Source organism: Pelophylax lessonae (genome assembly GCF_965119305.1).
Source record: "Pelophylax lessonae genome assembly, chromosome: 5".
Classification (NCBI taxonomy): Eukaryota; Metazoa; Chordata; class Amphibia; order Anura; family Ranidae; genus Pelophylax; species Pelophylax lessonae.
This window is the reverse complement of record NC_138772.1, coordinates 31319697-31342456: the sequence shown is the minus strand read 5'-3', so window position 1 is coordinate 31342456 and position 22760 is coordinate 31319697. Positions and strand designations below refer to the sequence as shown.

Below are 22760 nucleotides of genomic sequence, written 5' to 3'. Positions count from 1 at the left end.
GGATACAAGTTTCTTCCTCGCCAGTAGGGTATGTTGAGATAGGTAAACATATAAGGAGATGTCACTGTAGGGACCAGGTAGGGGAGAATTTTTTCTTGAAAATCGCATCAATGCATCCTTGATATGGTAAAAGTGAATTTTAGTGACGACATCCCTGGGTATTGTTGTCAGGGAGATGGGATGGTTTTGGGAGCATATTGGCCCGGTCTACTACGATTTCTCTTTCTGGTGTATCAGGAAGTAGAGTGGAAATTATTTGTGGCACATGTCTTCTTAGGTCTGATGCTAGCACTGTCTCAGAGATCCAGCGGAACTTGATTTTATTCCTGTGGGATCGATCTTCGAGATTGGCCAGTTTAAATTTTATTGCTTGCATGTCCTCATCGGTCTCATTGTGAGCATCAATGAGCTCATTATGTGCAGTTGCGAATTCCCCCATTTTGGACTCCACGTGGCTCACTCTATACCCTAATGCTGACACATTCTGCTTAACTTGTGCCATGAAGGAAAGCATGTCCTTTAAGGGAGAGCAGCATTTCTTTAATAGTTGTCGCATTGAGAGGGAGGTCTGTGGTTTAAAAAGTCCTCTAGCTGCTCAGTCATTTCCCTGGTAGTGTCTCCAGAGAGGGAGTCCTCAATATTATCACCCACCTGGTCTCCTGAGGTGTAATGATGCCTCAATTACTGAGGGATACAGATGGGGGAGTCCCTCAGTGTGGCTTCGTTCAGCCTTAAGAAGAAGCTGCTCCTCTCTTTGTGGTGAGGAATGCTGCCCCCAGTGCCACCTACCAGTGCCCACAAGGGCCCACCAGTGTCATCCATCCACCAGTGCCCACCAGCGCCACCCACCATTGCCCACCAGTGCCACCTACCAGTGCCCACCAGTGCCACCTATCAGTGCACACCAGTGCCACCCATCAGTGCCACCTATTAGTGCCCATGAGTGCTGCCTATTAGTGCCCTTCAGTGCCACCTACCAGTGCTCTTTAGTGGCGCCCATCAGTGCCACCTATCAGTGCTGCCTTATCAGTGCTGCCTTATCAGTGCCCATCAGTGCCTCCTTATCAGTAGGAATGATCTTCGGTTCGACCCGAACATTGACTGTTCGAGGTTCGGCCGAATTCCGAACTTTTTGTTGAAAAAGTTTGGAATTCGGCAACCAGAACCGACCAAAATGCAATGGGTCAGGAACTGGGCTTTAAAAGCCTGTGATTGGACAAGAACCATCAGTAAAAGCCAATTGAGGGGGCAGGAGAATGCTAGGAATGTGATTGGAGGGACTAGGGGGTCCAGAGGCCAATCATTAGTGAATACGCCCCCCAGTATATAAGATAGCCCCGCCAAATCTCTACCATTTTTTAATACAGGGATGTGGAAGAGAGTGGAAGCAGTTCTGTTACTTCTGCTTCAAAGTGTCATTTAGCAATTATTAGTGTGAGGAAAGGGATATCTAGTGTAGTTAGGGTACTATTTTCCACTATAGTTAGATTTAATAATCTAGTTTCTGTAAGGAAAGTGTTAAGTGCCAGGGTGATCGTAGTGTAGTGTAGGGTTAACTGACTCTGACTGCTATGGCAGGGTGACAAAACCCTTCCATGTCAGGGTGACCGCTATAGAGAAAAGATCATTTCTCTTAGAACACTTATAGAACAGGATGGTGGCTTCGCCTCTATCACCCTGCTTTTTGTTGCAGGCGTTTATAGGGCTTTTTTGAGGACATGTTTGGAGTCAGGCATGACATCTGAACTTCTGTGTAGGGGTATATCTACACACACACATGTATATATATATACACATACACATATATAGGTGTGAAAGTAGCAGAACACTATGCTTGCGCTAATGAAATAATTAACACCCATGTGGCTTCTCTGCTATAACACCTATATATGTGTATGTGTATAAATACATATAAGTGTGTGTGTATATATACCCCTATACAGAAGTTCAGATGTTTTGCCTGCCTCCAAAGACCCCCAAAAAATGCCCAAAAAAAACGCCTGCTGCAAAAACACACCTGGGCGTTTTTGTAGCTGGCGTTTTTTTGGGCATTTTTTGGGCATCTTTGGAGGCAGGCATAACATCTGTACTTCTGTGTAGGGGTATATATCCACACACACATGTATGTATATATACACATATATAGGTGTGAAAGTAGCAGAAACCTATGCTTGCGCTAATGAAATAATTAACACCCATGTGGCTTCTCTGCTATAACACCTATATATGTGTATGTGTATAAATACATATAAGTGTGTGTATATATACCCCTATACAGAAGTTCAGATGTTATGCCTGCCTCCAAAGACCCCCAAAAAATGCCCAAAAAAATGCCTGCAACAACACACCTTGGCGTTTTTTTTTTTGGCGCACGCTTTTTTTGGGCATTTTTTGGGGGTCTTTGGAGGCAGGCATAACATCTGTACTTCTGTGTAGGGGTATATACACACACACACACACACACACACACACACATGTATGTATATATACACATACACATATATAGGTGTGAAAGTAGCAGAAACCTATGCTTGCACTAATTAAATAATTAACACCCATGTGGCTTCTCTGCTATAACACCTATATATGTGTATGTGTATAAATACATATAAGTGTGTGTGTATATATACCCCTATACAGAAGCTCAGATGTTATGCCTGCCTCCAAAGACCCCCAAAAAATGCCCCAAAAAAACGCCTGCAACAACACACCTGGGCGTTTTTTTTTTTTGGCGCAGACGTTTTTTTGGGCATTTTTTGGGGGTCTTTGGAGGCAGGCAAAACATCTGAAATTCTGTATAGGGGTATATATATATATATATATATATATATATATATATATATGTATATATATAAGATTTATGTAATTTTATATAATAAGGCTTACCTGTAGGTAAAATTAATATCTCCTAAACCTGCACGGTTTAGGAGATATTCACCCTGCATGCAGCCGCTGACACCAGCGGCTAATGCGCTCCGAAGGTCCGGCGTATCTTGCCGGAACTTCAGAGCTCCTTGCCTGCTCCTTGCGCGGGAGTGATGTCATCGCGGCCCTGGCCACTCACCGCCGAACCCGAAACAGACCCCAAGGGAACATGTCAACTCTCTTAGCGGTGTTGGGGTGACCGTGTCGGGGCTTCATTCTAAGGTAAGTATTTCATAATGTGCTAGTATGTGATACATACTAGCACATTATGCCATTGTCCTACAGGTTTTTTTTTTTTCTCACAGGGGATAAAACCACTTTAATCCTTATGCTGCTAGCATTAGTAAATAGATAGGTAAGCAGGGCTGCTGTTAGAAATCATGGGTCCCCCTACCATGATATTTTTTTTTTTAAATGTTGAAAATGTTTACAATTATTTTTTTTAACAATTTTTGAAATTATTTATTACAATTTTTATTTATTTATTTTTTTTTTTTAACAGGGCAGGGAAGCCTGCAGCACTGTGGGGGGGGGGGGGGGCAGTGAAAAGGGGGGGGGGACATGGGGAGAGGGAGGATCAGAACATAACAGGGAGGGGGATCGGTGTGGGAGATGCAATTACTGGAACGATGCCCTGTGTCTGTGTCTCTCCCCACAGCAGCTGAAAGCTGGCAGGAGGGGGAGAAACTGGCTTTCAGCTGCTGCAAAGGGCTGCACAGGCCTTTTTTCTAAACTTGCCCCCATGCCCGACTGCCCCGATTTCCCGTGCTGTAGGGCCCCCCCCCGTGCCTGGTCCCTTTACAGGAGGACTGGTGGCAGTAATCTACATGCAGGGCGCCGGACGCATGGATTCCAATAGGGTTTTTTTTTTTTTTTTTTCAAGCACCCGATTACAGCCAGAGGCTCTAATAGGCTTCAAAAAAGGGTGGGCTCTGGGCGCAGAGCACTACACCCTGAGCCCACCCAGTTGTATGACAATAGTGAATGAATATTCGCTATTATCACACTGATTCTCCTCCCAGCCAATCAGTAAGCGGGTCATGAGACCCCTTTCCTGGTTGGCTGAAAAAAGGAGCGATTTTACTGGCCATTGGCTGGGAAGAGGGAGGAGACGCACGGCCGGAGGAGGTAAGAATGCTGGCTGTCCAGCCGGCCGTTCATCCCGCTGGGTGGGGGGGTGGTGTATTTGCCAGCCGTCCGTCTGTCCGTCCTGCTGGAGGGGGGTGTATTTGCCTGCCGGCCGTCCCACTGGGTGGAGTGGTGGATTTGCCGGCCGTCCGTCCCGCTGGGGGGGTGGTTGATTTGTCCATCCATTCATCTGTCGGTCTGTCCGTCCACCCCACTGGGAGGGGGGAGTGTAATTGCCTGCCGGCCGTCCCACTGTGGGGGGTAGTGGATTTGACGCCCCCCCCCCCCAAATTATCATGCACCAGCCGCCAATGACTGGTGGTCCCCCCCTATCAGCGGCCCTGCCAATACCCTTAGCAAGCAAGATAATCCTACATCACCTTTTATTTATAGTGGAGGAAAAAATATATATAAAGAAGATCGTCTTTCCACACAATATATTTATCATTTCCTTTTATATCTGATGATTTATTTTGTGTTCACGGGGGAAGCTTCTGTGGTTAAAAGAATGCAAATAATTTTTTTTTACAAATACTTTTTTTAATGTTGAACGGAAATCCGCATTTCCTATAAATATAAAATGATTTTGGAATGTATTTAATGTGAAATGATGTTTCCCCGGAGCACAAATGTTGTGAAATGGATTTTCACCTTGATGAGAATTCTCTCAGACAAGTGTCACATTCCTGGCGTTTGTCTCTTCCATTGTGTCACCATCACGAGGCCACCATAGAGAAGAGTCCCCATTCTATACCATGAATCTGTGTTTTGCTTTAAAAATATCTGAAAAATAAATATTTATATAAAAAAAAAAAATTAACGCAGCACAAAAAAAAGGCCACAATAAATGTTCTTGTTTCTGTTCCCATTTGAACCCTTTTTGCACAAATGTTTGATAACCTTTTTTTATATTACATAGAGGACAAAAGGCCACGATGTCTCACTTCCCTTCATTGAAGCTAATGGAGCGTAGATCACGCTCCATTAACATTTTCCCTGTCCCCAGCGGCTGAGGAAAGTGACACCAGAAAGTGGATGTGATGTGATACACGCTGCTAGGGGAGATCAGTATACATGCGTTTGCAAATGTGTGCTAACTAATCCCCTGATTTTAACACATACTGTACTGTTAGACAGGGTAATTCGGCTGGTAAGCAGACTGGATGGTGAATTGAGCTGGGAATGTTTTCTGGTTTTGTCTTGTATGCGTTGCCCTTCCATGTGCTCTTTGCTATGAAGGCCAATTAAAGGTGGGGGCAGGGGCCATTTGTTTTTTGAGATCAGTAAACTGTTGGCTTGAGGAGTGATATGCACAATTCACACCTTTCTATGTACTGTATTATCTATCTGTACTTACTGCCCACTGTCATACCCTGTGCTCTCCTCTCCTGTACATACTGCCCACTGTCATACCCTCCACACTTCTCTCCTGTATATAATGTCCACTGCCCTGCCCTCCACACTCCTCTCCTGTACATACTGCACACTGTTATATCCTCCGTACTCCTCTCCTGTACATACTGCCTCCTGGCATACTTCCCACACTCCTCTCCTGTACATACTGCCCACTGTCATACCCTGTGCTCTCCTCTCCTGCACATACTGCTCACTGTCATACCCTGTGCTCTCCTCTCCTGTACATACTGCCCACTGTCATACCCTGTGCTCTCCTCTCCTGTACATACTGCCCACTGTCATACCCTGTGCTCTCCTCTCCTGCACATACTGCTCACTGTCATACCCTCCACACTTCTCTCCTGTATCTAATGTCCACTGTCCTGCCCTCCACACTCCTCCCATGTACATACTGCCCACTGGACATACCCTCCACACTCCTCTCCTGTACATACTGCCCACTGGACATACCCTCCTTACTCCTCTCCTGTACATACTGCCCACTGTCATACCCTGTGCTCTCCTCTCCTGTACATACTACCCACTGTCATACCCTGTGCTCTCCTCTCCTGTACATACTGCCCACTGTCATACCCTGTGCTCTCCTCTCCTGTACATACTACCCACTGTCATACATTTTGCACTCCTCTCTTGTACATACTGCCTCCTGTCATACTTTCCACACTCCTCTCCTGTACATACTGCCCACTGTCATACCCTGTGCTCTCCTCTCCTGCACATACTGCTCACTGTCATACCCTCCACACTTCTCGCCTGTATCTAATGTCCACTGTCCTGCCCTCCACACTCCTCTCCTGTACATGCTGCCTCCTGGCATACTTTCCACACTTCTCTCCTGTACATACTGCCCACTGGATATACCCTCCACACTCCTCTCCTGTACATACTGCCCACTGGACATACCCTCCACACTCCTCTCCTGTACATACTGCCCACTGTCATACCCTCCACACTCCTCTCTTGTACATACTGCCCACTGGACATACCCTCCACACTCCTCTCCTGTACATACTGCCCACTGTCATATCCTCTGTACTCCTCTCCTGTACACACTGCCCACTGGATATACCCTCTACACTCCTCTCCTGTACATACTGCCCACTGTCATACCCTCCACACTCCTCTCCTGTACATGCTGCCCACTGGACATACCCTCCGTACTCCTCTCCTGTACATACTGCCCACTGTCATATCCTCCGTACTCCTCTCCTGTACATACGGGCCTCTGGACATACCCTCCGTACTCCTCTCCTGTACATACTATCCACTGGACATACCCTCCGTACTCCTCTCCTGTACATACTGCCCACTGTCATATCCTCCGTACTCCTCTCCTATACATACGGGCCTCTGGACATACCCTCCGTACTCCTCTCCTGTACATACTATCCACTGGACATACCCTCCGTACTCCTCTCCTGTACATACTGCCCACTGTCATATCCTCCGTACTCCTCTCCTGTACATACTGCCCACTGGCATATCCTCCGTACTCCTCTCCTGCACATACTGCCCGCTGTTATATCCTCCGTACTCCACTCCTGTACATACTACCCACTGGACATACCCTCCACACTCCTCTCCTGTACATACTGCCCACTGTTATATCCTCCTCACTCCTCTCCTGTATATACTGCCCACTGTTATATCCTCCTCACTCCTCTCCTGTACATACTGCCCACTGGACATACCCTCCATACTCCTCTCCTGTACATACGGGCCTCTGGACATACCCTCCGTACTCCTCTCCTGTACATACTACCCACTGAACATACCCTCCGTACTCCTCTCCTGTACATACTGCCCACTGTCATATCCTCCGTACTCCTCTCCTGTACATACTACCCACTGGACATACCCTCCACACTCCTCTCCTGTACATACTGCCCACTGTCATACCCTCCACACTCCTCTCCTGTACATACTACCCACTGTCCTGCCCTCCACACTCCTCTCCTGTACATACTGCCCACTGTCATATCCTCCGTACTCCTCTCCTGTACATACTGCCTCCTGGCATACTTCCCACACTCCTCTTCTGCACATACTACCTACCGTCATACCCTCCACACTCCTCTCCTGTACATACTGCTCACTGTCATACCCTCCACACTCCTCTCCTACACTCCTCTCCTACATATACTGCCCACTGTCATACCCTCCACATTCCTCTCCTGCACATTCTACACACTGTTATACACACTGCACTCCTCTTTTGCACATACTGCTCACTGTTATACCTTCCACACTTCTCTCCTGTACATATTGCTCACTGCCATACCCTCCACACTCCTCTCCTACACATACTGCCCACTGTCCTGCCCTCCACACTCCTCTCCTGTACATGCTGCCCACTGTCATACCCTCCACACTCCTCTCCTACACATACTGCCCACTGTCCTGCCTTTCACACTCCTCTCCTACATATACTGCCTACTGTCATACCCACTGCACTCCTCTTTTGCACATACTGCTCACTGTTATACTGTACCTTCCACACTTCTCTGCCATACATAGTGCCCACTGTCATATGTTCCGCACTCCTCTCCTACACATACTGCCCACTGTCATATGTTCCGCACTCCTCTCCTACACATACTGCCCACTGTCATATGTTCCGCACTCCTCTCCTACACATACTGCCCACTGTCATATGTTCCGCACTCCTCTCCTACACATACTGCTCACTGTCATACCCTTCGCACTCCTCCACACCCTGCAATCACTGTCCACTAAGACTCTTCTTTAGCATTGTTCGGCCTCATGCACACTGCAGCTAAAAAATGCTCGTTTTACAGGAGTTTGAAGTTCTGCCTTGAAATGCCCCCCTATGTAAGTCTATGTATCCATGCACTCATTGGCACGTACAGGTTTTTAGAGGCAGGAGCATTTAAAAATCTGAACGTACCAAAATTGTGTTCAGGAGATGAGCGTTTGGGCAGAAAAAGCACCTGACGCGCCTAAACGTGCGTAAAGGTGCTTACACACTAGGTGCATTTAGCACTTGAGCAACTCATTCATTTCAGTGGCCTGAATAAATGAATATTCTGGTCAACTAAATGAATGAATGACGAAACAATTGACGCGCCTAAACGCATCTAAACACGCCTAAACAATATAAACTGTGGCTTTAGGCACGTTTTAACACTGCTTTTTCTTATGCCAGGAGAAAGGCATTCAGTAGAGCCTAGTGTGTATGAAACCTTACTACTATCCCCATCATTCTGGTATTATACTGTAGATATCTATCGCTGTATATGACTCTATGTCGCCATCCTGTGGTCAAAATAGAGAAGGCTGTGCTTGTATTAGAATAATACAGTACTAAACTGTCTGGCCAAAAAAAAAAAAAAATTGCCACCTGGAATTAACTAAGCAACTAACTAACCTAAGCATGCAGTATCCTATTGGATAGTTACTGCATGTGCCCAAAGAATGAGGTCAGCTGACCACCTGAATATACTGAATGACCAGGTTATTCCATCAATGGATTTTTTTCTTCCATTGGCATATGCACGGGCATATTCCAAGATGACAATGGCAGGATTCATCGGGGTCACATTGTGAAAGAGTCAGACATCCCAACCTGCAAAAACTCATTTCAGGGAGGTGGCAAAGTCATTTCAGGGAGGTGAGCCCCCCCCCCCCCACACGCCGCCGCCGCCCACGCCCCCCCCCACCCCCCCACGCACGCCTGCGCCGCACCCCCCCCCCCCCCTTTCCAATTTAACACTACCAGAGAATAATGAAATGAAATGTAATCAGTATACCTGGTCACTGGTGCTGGTCACTGATGCTGGTACTGTTCACTGATGCTGATACTGTACTGGTCTGGTAACTGGTGCGGGTACTGGTCACTGGTGCTGGACACTGATGCTGGTACTGGTCACTGGTGCTGGTACCGGCCACTGGTGCTGGTACTGGTCACTGGTGCTCATACTGGCCTGGTCACTGGTGCTGGTACTGGTCTGGTCACTGGTGCTGGTACTGGCCTGGTCACTGGTGCTGGTACTGGCCTGGTCACTGGTGCTGGTACTGGCCTGGTCACTGGTGCTGGTACTGGTTTGGTCACTGGTGCTGGTACTGGCCTGGTCACTGGTGCTGGTCACTGGTGCTGGTACTGGCCCGGTCACTGGTGCTGGTACTGGCCTGGTCACTGGTGCTGGTACTGGTGCTGGTACTGGCCTGGTCACTGGTGCTGGTACTGGCCTGGTCACTGGTGCTGGTACTGGCCTCTTCACTGGTGCTGGTACTGGCCTGGTCACTGGTGCTGGTACTGGCCTGGTCACTTGTGCTGGTCACTGGTGCTGGTACTGGCCTCTTTACTGGTGCTGGTACTGACCTGGTCACTGGTGCTGGTACTGGCCTGGTCACTGGTGCTGGTGCTGGTACTGGCCTGGTCACTGGTGCTGGTACTGGCCTGGTCACTGGTGCTGGTACTGACCTCTTCACTGGTGCTGGTACTGGCCTGGTCACTGGTGCTGGTACTGGCCTGGTCACTGGTGCTGGTACTGGCCTGGTCACTGGTGCTGGTACTGGTCACTGGTGCTGGTACTGGCCTGGTCACTGGTGCTGGTACTGGCCTGGTCACTGGTGCTGGTGCTGGTGCTGGTACTGGCCTGGTCACTGGTGCTGGTACTGGTGCTGGTGCTGGTGCTGGTACTGGCCTGGTCACTGGTGCTGGTACTGGCCTCTTCACTGGTGCTGGTACTGGCCTGGTCACTGGTGCTGGTACTGGCCTGGTCACTTGTGCTGGTCACTGGTGCTGGTACTGGCCTCTTTACTGGTGCTGGTACTGACCTGGTCACTGGTGCTGGTCACTGGTGCTGGTCACTGGTGCTGGTCACTGGTGCTGGTCACTGGTGCTGGTACTGGCCTGGTCACTGGTGCTGGTACTGGCCTGGTCACTGGTGCTGGTACTGGTGCTGGTACTGACCTCTTCACTGGTGCTGGTACTGGCCTGGTCACTGGTGCTGGTACTGGCCTGGTCACTGGTGCTGGTACTGGTCACTGGTGCTGGTCACTGGTGCTGGTACTGGCCTGGTCACTGGTGCTGGTACTGGCCTGGTCACTGGTGCTGGTACTGGTGCTGGTACTGGCCTGGTCACTGGTGCTGGTACTGGTGCTGGTGCTGGTGCTGGTACTGGCCTGGTCACTGGTGCTGGTACTGGCCTGGTCACTGGTGCTGGTCACTGGTGCTGGTACTGGCCTGGTCACTGGTGCTGGTACTGGCCTGGTCACTGGTGCTGGTACTGGTCTGGTCACTGGTGCTGGTACTGGCCTGGTCACTGGTGCTGGTACTGGCCTCTTCACTGGTGCTGGTACTGGCCTGGTCACTGGTGCTGGTACTGGCGCTGGTCACTGGTGCTGGTACTGGTCACTAGTGCTGGTACTGGCCTGGTCACTGGTGCTGGTACTGGCCTGGTGACTGGTGCTGGTACTGGCCTGGTGACTGGTGCTGGTACTGGCCTCTTCACTGGTGCTGGTACTGACCTGGTCACTGGTGCTGGTACTGGCCGGTCACTGGTGCTGGTGCTGGTACTGGCCTGGTCACTGGTGCTGGTACTGGCCTGGTCACTGGTGCTGGTACTGGTGCTGGTACTGACCTCTTCACTGGTGCTGGTACTGGCCTGGTCACTGGTGCTGGTACTGGCCTGGTCACTGGTGCTGTTACTGGCCTGGTCACTGGTGCTGTTACTGGCCTGGTCACTGGTGCTGTTACTGGCCTGGTCACTGGTGCTGGTACTGGCATGTTCACAGGTGCTGGTGCTGGTCAATGGTGCTGGTCAATGGTGCTGGTGCTGGTACTGGCCTCGTCACTGGTGCTAGTACTGGCCTGGTCACTGGTGCTAGTACTGGCCTGGTCACTGGTGCTGGTACTGGCCTGGTCACTGGTGCTGGTACTGGTACTGGCCTGGTCACTGGTGCTGGTACTGGCCTGGTCACTGGTGCTGGTACTGTCCTGGTCACTGGTGCTGGTACTGGTCTGGTCACTGGTGCTGGTACTGGTGCTGGCCTGGTCACTAGTGCTGGTACTGGCCTGGTCACTGGTGCTGGTACTGGCCTCTTCACTGGTGCTGGTACTGGCCTGGTCACTGGTGCTGGTACTGGCCTGGTCACTGGTGCTGATACTGGTCACTGGTGCTGGTACTGGCCTGGTCACTGGTGCTGGTACTGGTCACTGGTGCTGGTACTGGCCTGGTCACTGGTGCTGGTACTGGCCTGGTGACTGGTACTGGCCTGGTCACTGGTGCTGGTACTGGCCTGGTCACTGGTGCTGGTACTGGTCAATGGTGCTGGTGCTGGTACTGGTCTCTTCTCTGGTGCTGGTACTGACCTGGTCACTGGTACTGGTGCTGGTACTGGCCTGGTCACTGGTGCTGGTACTGGCCTGGTCACTGGTGCTGGTGCTGGTACTGGCCTCTTCACTGGTGCTGGTACTGGCCTGGTCACTGGTGCTGGTACTGGCCTGGTCACTAGTGCTGGTACTGGCCTGGTCACTGGTGCTGGTACTGGCCCGGTCACTGGTGCTGGTGCGGGTACTGGCCTGGTCACTGGTGCTGGTACTGGTGCTGGTACTGGCCTGGTCACTGGTGCTGGTACTGGCCTGGTCACTGGTGCTGGTACTGGCCTGGTCACTGGTGCTGGTACTGGCCTGGTCACTGGTGCTGGTACTGGCACTGGCATGGTCACTGGTGCTGGTGCTGGTACTGGCCTCTTCACTGGTGCTGGTACTGGCCTGGTCACTGGTGCTGGTATTGGCCTGGTCACTGGCCTGGTCACTGGTGCTGGTACTGGCCTGGTCACTGGTGCTGGTACTGGCCTGGTCACTGGTGCTGGTATTGGCCTGGTCACTGGCCTCTTCACTGGCGCTGATACTGGCCTGGTCACTGGTGCTGGTACTGGCCTGGTCACTGGTGCTGGTACTGGTCTCAGGTGCTGGCTCTCTGGTGCTGCTCTCAGGTTAGGTCACTGTGTCTGTCACAGAGTGGGGTGTCACGATGATTGGTCCCGCGCGCCAAAATGCCTCCTGGAGTAGACGATGTGGCTGTAGTAGAGAGCAAAGCAGCTGCTTGCTCTCTATAGCTCCTCCCACAGGCGGAGTGCATGACTCATATCACTCCGCCTGTGAGCCGGATCTACTTCGGCTCCGACATGATTTTTCTATGCAGGCTCAGCTTGCTGACAGCTGACACTCTTCTGCCTGCATCGATGAGTCATCTCATCTGACTCACTGTGACTCACACAGCCGGGATATTGCCCTGAGCTCGCGGGTGTCTGTGAGCTCAGGGCGGAAAGCGGGAGTCTCCCGCGACTTGCGGGAGACTTGAGATGTCTGAAGAGTGGTTCAAGGAGCATGAGACATCATTGTCACACATGGATTGGCCACCACAGAGTCCAGAACTTACCCCCATTAAGAATCTTTGGGATGTGCTGGAGAAGACTTTGCGCAGTGGTCCGACTCTCCCATCATCAATACAAGATCTTGGTGAAAAATGAATGTAACACTGGAGGTGACATTGCAGAATCTTATCGAAACAATGCCACAGCGAATGCGTGCCGTAATCAAAGCCAATGAGATCTTAGTGTGCAACTTTTTATTTTTTTTGGTGGAGACTTTTTTTTGGCCAGGCAGTGTATATACAAATTGTTATAAAAATGTTTACATAGTGGTGCCTGTATATAAATATATCCTAAATGACTATGTTGCATTTTACTACAATTCTCTAAAATTTGAGCGCACACTTCTGATTTTCCTCCAAGCACCTTGCAAACTGTTGGCGCTGTATAAACCCTGTATAATAATAATAATAATAATAATAATACTATTCAATGTATAAGAGATAGATATAAAAAGTTGCTATAAAGAAATTAATTATAAAGTACTGTAATGGTAAAATATTGGTTCTACAAAACAGGCAAAACAAAACTTATGCTGCATGTATGACATTTCATCTCCAGCTTCCCCTGTTATCAATATTGAATTATCCTGGATTTAGAGATCTTTAAATAGTATACAGAAGGAGGGGATAATGATATTGGGACTTTGAATGAGGTGAGTCGCTAACTCAAATAATCAAATAAAATAAAATAAAATCTGAAAAAATTGATTTATTACATGTTGCATTAAGAAAACAACCATATAACAAACAAAGGATCACACATTCCAAAATGCACATAATACAGAACCAACATAAAAGAGATAGTGGAAGACATATCTAACCATGCATACAAATAATACATATTCTAATAAATAATAATATATAGTAGCAGATAAAAAATATCATAAAAAGGCATATTTACTGTATATATAATATCTCATAAGTAGTGCATGGTCAATCATCAAGTCAAAATGTCTTCACATCTAATGGCGCATATAATGTGATTAATATCCAAATTACAATATCTTCAAATATCTCTACGCGTTTCGTGGAACTTATATCCACTCTTCAGGAAAATTATCTGTAAATATAAATGTAAAATATAAATATAAATATGTCCCACAGATGATCAATAGGGTTTAGGTCTGCTGACATGCTTGGCCAGTCCATCACCTTTACCCTCAACTTCTTTAGCGAGGCAGTGGTCATCTTGGAGGTGTGTTTGGGGTCGTTATCATGTTGGAATACTGCCCTGCAGCCCAGTCTCCGAAGGGAGGGGATCATGCTCTGCTTCAGTATGTCACAGTACATGTTGGCATTCATGGTTCCCTCAATGAACTGTAGCTCCCCAGTGCCGGCAGCACTCATGCAGCCCCAGACCATGACACTCCCACCACCATGCTTGACTGTAGGCAAGACACACTTGTCTTTGTACTCCTCACCTGGTTGCCACCACACACGCTTGACCCCATCTGAACCAAATACGTTTATCTTGGTCTCATCAGACCACAGGGCATGGTTCCAGTAATCCATGTCCTTAGTCTGTCTTCAGCAAACTGTTTGCAGGCTTTCTTGTGCATCATCTTTAGAAGAGGCTTCCTTCTGGGACGACAGTCATGCAGACCAATTTGATGCAGTGTGCGGCGTATGGTCTGAGCACTGACAGGCTGACCCCCCCCCCCCCCAGTTTACAGTACTAAACTGTCTGGCCAAAAAAAAAAAAAAATTGCCACCTGGAATTAACTAAGCAACTAACTAACCTAAGCATGCAGTATCCTATTGGATAGTTACTGCATGTGCCCAAAGAATGAGGTCAGCTGACCACCTGAATATACTGAATGACCAGGTTATTCCATCAATGGATTTTTTTCTTCCATTGGCATATGCACGGGCATATTCCAAGATGACAATGGCAGGATTCATCGGGGTCACATTGTGAAAGAGTCAGACATCCCAACCTGCAAAAACTCATTTCAGGGAGGTGGCAAAGTCATTTCAGGGAGGTGAGCCCCCCCCCCCCCACACGCCGCCGCCGCCCACGCCCCCCCCCACCCCCCCACGCACGCCTGCGCCGCACCCCCCCCCCCCCTTTCCAATTTAACACTACCAGAGAATAATGAAATGAAATGTAATCAGTATACCTGGTCACTGGTGCTGGTCACTGATGCTGGTACTGTTCACTGATGCTGATACTGTACTGGTCTGGTAACTGGTGCGGGTACTGGTCACTGGTGCTGGACACTGATGCTGGTACTGGTCACTGGTGCTGGTACCGGCCACTGGTGCTGGTACTGGTCACTGGTGCTCATACTGGCCTGGTCACTGGTGCTGGTACTGGTCTGGTCACTGGTGCTGGTACTGGCCTGGTCACTGGTGCTGGTACTGGCCTGGTCACTGGTGCTGGTACTGGCCTGGTCACTGGTGCTGGTACTGGTTTGGTCACTGGTGCTGGTACTGGCCTGGTCACTGGTGCTGGTCACTGGTGCTGGTACTGGCCTGGTCACTGGTGCTGGTACTGGCCTGGTCACTGGTGCTGGTACTGGTGCTGGTACTGGCCTGGTCACTGGTGCTGGTACTGGCCTGGTCACTGGTGCTGGTACTGGCCTCTTCACTGGTGCTGGTACTGGCCTGGTCACTGGTGCTGGTACTGGCCTGGTCACTTGTGCTGGTCACTGGTGCTGGTACTGGCCTCTTTACTGGTGCTGGTACTGACCTGGTCACTGGTGCTGGTACTGGCCTGGTCACTGGTGCTGGTGCTGGTACTGGCCTGGTCACTGGTGCTGGTACTGGCCTGGTCACTGGTGCTGGTACTGACCTCTTCACTGGTGCTGGTACTGGCCTGGTCACTGGTGCTGGTACTGGCCTGGTCACTGGTGCTGGTACTGGCCTGGTCACTGGTGCTGGTACTGGTCACTGGTGCTGGTACTGGCCTGGTCACTGGTGCTGGTACTGGCCTGGTCACTGGTGCTGGTGCTGGTGCTGGTACTGGCCTGGTCACTGGTGCTGGTACTGGTGCTGGTGCTGGTGCTGGTACTGGCCTGGTCACTGGTGCTGGTACTGGCCTCTTCACTGGTGCTGGTACTGGCCTGGTCACTGGTGCTGGTACTGGCCTGGTCACTTGTGCTGGTCACTGGTGCTGGTACTGGCCTCTTTACTGGTGCTGGTACTGACCTGGTCACTGGTGCTGGTCACTGGTGCTGGTCACTGGTGCTGGTCACTGGTGCTGGTACTGGCCTGGTCACTGGTGCTGGTACTGGCCTGGTCACTGGTGCTGGTACTGGTGCTGGTACTGACCTCTTCACTGGTGCTGGTACTGGCCTGGTCACTGGTGCTGGTACTGGCCTGGTCACTGGTGCTGGTACTGGTCACTGGTGCTGGTCACTGGTGCTGGTACTGGCCTGGTCACTGGTGCTGGTACTGGCCTGGTCACTGGTGCTGGTACTGGTGCTGGTACTGGCCTGGTCACTGGTGCTGGTACTGGTGCTGGTGCTGGTGCTGGTACTGGCCTGGTCACTGGTGCTGGTACTGGCCTGGTCACTGGTGCTGGTCACTGGTGCTGGTACTGGCCTGGTCACTGGTGCTGGTACTGGCCTGGTCACTGGTGCTGGTACTGGTCTGGTCACTGGTGCTGGTACTGGCCTGGTCACTGGTGCTGGTACTGGCCTCTTCACTGGTGCTGGTACTGGCCTGGTCACTGGTGCTGGTACTGGCGCTGGTCACTGGTGCTGGTACTGGTCACTAGTGCTGGTACTGGCCTGGTCACTGGTGCTGGTACTGGCCTGGTGACTGGTGCTGGTACTGGCCTGGTGACTGGTGCTGGTACTGGCCTCTTCACTGGTGCTGGTACTGACCTGGTCACTGGTGCTGGTACTGGCCGGTCACTGGTGCTGGTGCTGGTACTGGCCTGGTCACTGGTGCTGGTACTGGCCTGGTCACTGGTGCTGGTACTGGTGCTGGTACTGACCTCTTCACTGGTGCTGGTACTGGCCTGGTCACTGGTGCTGGTACTGGCCTGGTCACTGGTGCTGTTACTGGCCTGGTCACTGGTGCTGTTACTGGCCTGGTCACTGGTGCTGTTACTGGCCTGGTCACTGGTGCTGGTACTGGCATGTTCACAGGTGCTGGTGCTGGTCAATGGTGCTGGTCAATGGTGCTGGTGCTGGTACTGGCCTCGTCACTGGTGCTAGTACTGGCCTGGTCACTGGTGCTAGTACTGGCCTGGTCACTGGTGCTGGTACTGGCCTGGTCACTGGTGCTGGTACTGGTACTGGCCTGGTCACTGGTGCTGGTACTGGCCTGGTCACTGGTGCTGGTACTGTCCTGGTCACTGGTGCTGGTACTGGTCTGGTCACTGGTGCTGGTACTGGTGCTGGCCTGGTCACTAGTGCTGGTACTGGCCTGGTCACTGGTGCTGGTACTGGCCTCTTCACTGGTGCTGGTACTGGCCTGGTCACTGGTGCTGGTACTGGCCTGGTCACTGGTGCTGATACTGGTCACTGGTGCTGGTACTGGCCTGGTCACTGGTGCTGGTACTGGTCACTGGTGCTGGTACTGGCCTGGTCACTGGTGCTGGTACTGGCCTGGTGACTGGTACTGGCCTGGTCACTGGTGCTGGTACTGGCCTGGTCACTGGTGCTGGTACTGGTCAATGGTGCTGGTGCTGGTACTGGTCTCTTCTCTGGTGCTGGTACTGACCTGGTCACTGGTACTGGTGCTGGTACTGGCCTGGTCACTGGTGCTGGTACTGGCCTGGTCACTGGTGCTGGTGCTGGTACTGGCCTCTTCACTGGTGCTGGTACTGGCCTGGTCACTGGTGCTGGTACTGGCCTGGTCACTAGTGCTGGTACTGGCCTGGTCACTGGTGCTGGTACTGGCCCGGTCACTGGTGCTGGTGCGGGTACTGGCCTGGTCACTGGTGCTGGTACTGGTGCTGGTACTGGCCTGGTCACTGGTGCTGGTACTGGCCTGGTCACTGGTGCTGGTACTGGCCTGGTCACTGGTGCTGGTACTGGCCTGGTCACTGGTGCTGGTACTGGCACTGGCATGGTCACTGGTGCTGGTGCTGGTACTGGCCTCTTCACTGGTGCTGGTACTGGCCTGGTCACTGGTGCTGGTATTGGCCTGGTCACTGGCCTGGTCACTGGTGCTGGTACTGGCCTGGTCACTGGTGCTGGTACTGGCCTGGTCACTGGTGCTGGTATTGGCCTGGTCACTGGCCTCTTCACTGGCGCTGATACTGGCCTGGTCACTGGTGCTGGTACTGGCCTGGTCACTGGTGCTGGTACTGGTCTCAGGTGCTGGCTCTCTGGTGCTGCTCTCAGGTTAGGTCACTGTGTCTGTCACAGAGTGGGGTGTCACGATGATTGGTCCCGCGCGCCAAAATGCCTCCTGGAGTAGACGATGTGGCTGTAGTAGAGAGCAAAGCAGCTGCTTGCTCTCTATAGCTCCTCCCACAGGCGGAGTGCATGACTCATATCACTCCGCCTGTGAGCCGGATCTACTTCGGCTCCGACATGATTTTTCTATGCAGGCTCAGCTTGCTGACAGCTGACACTCTTCTGCCTGCATCGATGAGTCATCTCATCTGACTCACTGTGACTCACACAGCCGGGATATTGCCCTGAGCTCGCGGGTGTCTGTGAGCTCAGGGCGGAAAGCGGGAGTCTCCCGCGACTTGCGGGAGACTTGAGATGTCTGAAGAGTGGTTCAAGGAGCATGAGACATCATTGTCACACATGGATTGGCCACCACAGAGTCCAGAACTTACCCCCATTAAGAATCTTTGGGATGTGCTGGAGAAGACTTTGCGCAGTGGTCCGACTCTCCCATCATCAATACAAGATCTTGGTGAAAAATGAATGTAACACTGGAGGTGACATTGCAGAATCTTATCGAAACAATGCCACAGCGAATGCGTGCCGTAATCAAAGCCAATGAGATCTTAGTGTGCAACTTTTTATTTTTTTTGGTGGAGACTTTTTTTTGGCCAGGCAGTGTATATACAAATTGTTATAAAAATGTTTACATAGTGGTGCCTGTATATAAATATATCCTAAATGACTATGTTGCATTTTACTACAATTCTCTAAAATTTGAGCGCACACTTCTGATTTTCCTCCAAGCACCTTGCAAACTGTTGGCGCTGTATAAACCCTGTATAATAATAATAATAATAATAATAATACTATTCAATGTATAAGAGATAGATATAAAAAGTTGCTATAAAGAAATTAATTATAAAGTACTGTAATGGTAAAATATTGGTTCTACAAAACAGGCAAAACAAAACTTATGCTGCATGTATGACATTTCATCTCCAGCTTCCCCTGTTATCAATATTGAATTATCCTGGATTTAGAGATCTTTAAATAGTATACAGAAGGAGGGGATAATGATATTGGGACTTTGAATGAGGTGAGTCGCTAACTCAAATAATCAAATAAAATAAAATAAAATCTGAAAAAATTGATTTATTACATGTTGCATTAAGAAAACAACCATATAACAAACAAAGGATCACACATTCCAAAATGCACATAATACAGAACCAACATAAAAGAGATAGTGGAAGACATATCTAACCATGCATACAAATAATACATATTCTAATAAATAATAATATATAGTAGCAGATAAAAAATATCATAAAAAGGCATATTTACTGTATATATAATATCTCATAAGTAGTGCATGGTCAATCATCAAGTCAAAATGTCTTCACATCTAATGGCGCATATAATGTGATTAATATCCAAATTACAATATCTTCAAATATCTCTACGCGTTTCGTGGAACTTATATCCACTCTTCAGGAAAATTATCTGTAAATATAAATGTAAAATATAAATATAAATATGTCCCACAGATGATCAATAGGGTTTAGGTCTGCTGACATGCTTGGCCAGTCCATCACCTTTACCCTCAACTTCTTTAGCGAGGCAGTGGTCATCTTGGAGGTGTGTTTGGGGTCGTTATCATGTTGGAATACTGCCCTGCAGCCCAGTCTCCGAAGGGAGGGGATCATGCTCTGCTTCAGTATGTCACAGTACATGTTGGCATTCATGGTTCCCTCAATGAACTGTAGCTCCCCAGTGCCGGCAGCACTCATGCAGCCCCAGACCATGACACTCCCACCACCATGCTTGACTGTAGGCAAGACACACTTGTCTTTGTACTCCTCACCTGGTTGCCACCACACACGCTTGACCCCATCTGAACCAAATACGTTTATCTTGGTCTCATCAGACCACAGGGCATGGTTCCAGTAATCCATGTCCTTAGTCTGTCTTCAGCAAACTGTTTGCAGGCTTTCTTGTGCATCATCTTTAGAAGAGGCTTCCTTCTGGGACGACAGTCATGCAGACCAATTTGATGCAGTGTGCGGCGTATGGTCTGAGCACTGACAGGCTGACCCCCCCCCCCCCCACCCCTTCAACCTCTGCATCAATGCTGGCAGCACTCATACCTCTATTTCCCAAAGACAACCTCTGGATATGACACTGAGCACGTGCACTCAACTTATTTTGTCAGCCATGGTGAGGCCTGTTCTAGATGCAACCTGTCCTGTTAAACCGCAGTATAGTCTTGGCCACCGTGCTGCAGCTCAGTTTCAGGGTCTTGGCAATCTTCTTATAGCCTAGGTCATCTTTATGTAGAACAACAATTTTTTTAGATCCTCAGAGACTTCTTTGCCATGCGGTGCCATGTTGAACTTCCACTGACCAGTATGAGAGAGTGAGAGCGATAACACCAAATTTAACACACCTGCTCCCCATTCACACCTGAGACCTTGTAACACTAACGAGTCACATCACGATGGCTAATTGGGCCCAATTTGGACATTTTCACTTAGGGGTGTACTCACTTTTGTTGCCAGCGGTTTAGACATTAATGGCTGTGTGTTGAGTTATTTTGAGGGGACAGCAAATTTACACTGTTATACAAGCTGTACACTCACTACTTTACATTGTAGCAAAGTGTCATTTCTTCAGTGTTGTCACATGAAAAGATAGAATAAAATAATGACAAAATTGTGAGGGGTGTACTCAGTTGTATGAGATTCTGTGTGTATATATATATATATATATATATAGATATAGATATATATATATATATATATATATATATATATATATATATATATATATATATATATATATATATATATATATATCTATCTATCTATCTATCTATCTATATATATCTATCTATATATATCTATCTATATATATATATATATATATATATATATATATATATATATATATATATATATATCTTGTATATATATAAAAAATGAATAACTGGGGTGAAACCAATGAGCCTCCGGGAACGACCATACATTGTGGGCAAAAGTCTGATCTGGGGTTGAGGGGCCGGTAAGTGCCAACCGGTTCTAATGGGGGTGGGGGGGACTTTAAATAGTATTAGCCTCTGGTATAGCGGAGCTCAGACTGTGAGCCGAAGGAGATTCACAAGGAGCTTTTTTTAAGTGTGCTTCAGTGCAAGGAGCATGCTGATAGGAGTTAAGAGCAGAGTGACAGAGAGATGAGCTCATCAGTCTGCTGCTTCTCCTTTCACTGTCCAGTCAAAGGCTGTAAACTGCTGCAGCAATCTCCTGCCCCACCAGACAGAGGTTGTGGTGAGTGATAAAGCTGTTATAATCTCAGGACTGGATGGACAGAAATGCAAATGCTTTTGGGCAGGTAAACCAGTCCCTGTATATGTATTCAGCTCTTTACCTGGATCAGCTTTAAGATATCTGCAAAGTGTTTTCTACTATCGGTATCTTTGTTGAGCAGGAAGTGAGAGGAACTATGTCCAGTGTGGATACAGACAGCAATAAAAGAAACTATAAGACAGAAAAAAGTTTTGGCAAAACTAAAATCCATCCATGATGTATCATTTTTTTAGGGGATCTCATTGATTTACTAACTATCACTCTGTGTCACTAGCAGTGTTAATTTTGGCAGCAAATTTCATTTTAGTTTTAGTCCTATTTTAGTCTTCTGCAAGTGTTTTAGTTTTAGTCGTATTTAGTCGACTAAAACTCCAGTATATTTTAGTCGACTAAAACTCATTTTAGTCATCTATAATCAAATGGGTGTAGTTCAATTGTAATTTGTAATGCATTATTTAAGCATTTCTCTACAATTTCCAAACTCATTATATACTACTGCTGGTCCTGGAGTGAAAAATCTAATATGTTATTATTTATGCTTTGAGCATGCACCAGTGTTCATTTTTGGCAGCAAATTTCGATTTAGTTTTAGTTATAGTCTTTTGACTAAAATGCCATTTTAGTTTTAGTCGTATTTTAGTCATCTGAATTGTGTTAGTCGACGAAAACGTTTTAGTCGGTTTTAGTCGACGAAATTAACACTGGTCACTAGCACGCATACATGCCCGCTGCCATTGGAGATTTGTGTTTTAGCTCTGACAAATTTAGTAACAGTTGCCTTGTTTTTTTGTTTTCTTGTAGGGATGGACTTCTATGACCGGGAGTCCCATCTGGGTAAGAACCTCCTCCAATCCCACTGTACTTTGCTCACACATGGTGTCCCTATGCTTACATAATTATTAGTATTATTGTATTAATTATGACATTAATTACCGTAATTGTGAATTAAACCCAAAAGCAAACATTTATCGCATTGCAGCTTACCAATTCTCAGAAGTGAAGGCTGCCTTCGTTTTCTTTTTTAGTCCTTCTTTCTTCTATTTTTATTGGGTGATCTGGACAGTAATGCCCCGTACACACGTGCAGATTATCTGAAGACTTTTGTCTGCAGACTTACCAAAACCATATAATATGAGGTCAAACCTAAACACTTTCAATTTGTATGCAATCCGGCAGGCCCTTGCACTACATGGAAAAGGTAAGTCTGCAGACAAAAGTCTGCAGATAAT

At 48.6% G+C, this 22760-nt stretch overlaps 1 protein-coding gene across 1 annotated transcript in view; it reads left to right on the top strand.

The window, feature by feature from the left end:
* Positions 1–22760, top strand: part of ADCYAP1R1 (ADCYAP receptor type I) — a 419514-nt gene that overhangs the window by 284964 nt on the left and 111790 nt on the right. Inside the window, exon 5 of the mRNA XM_082258031.1 lies at positions 22333–22365. Within this exon, the coding sequence (XP_082114157.1) occupies positions 22333–22365 (33 nt within the window). The remainder of the gene's footprint in view (positions 1–22332; positions 22366–22760) is intronic.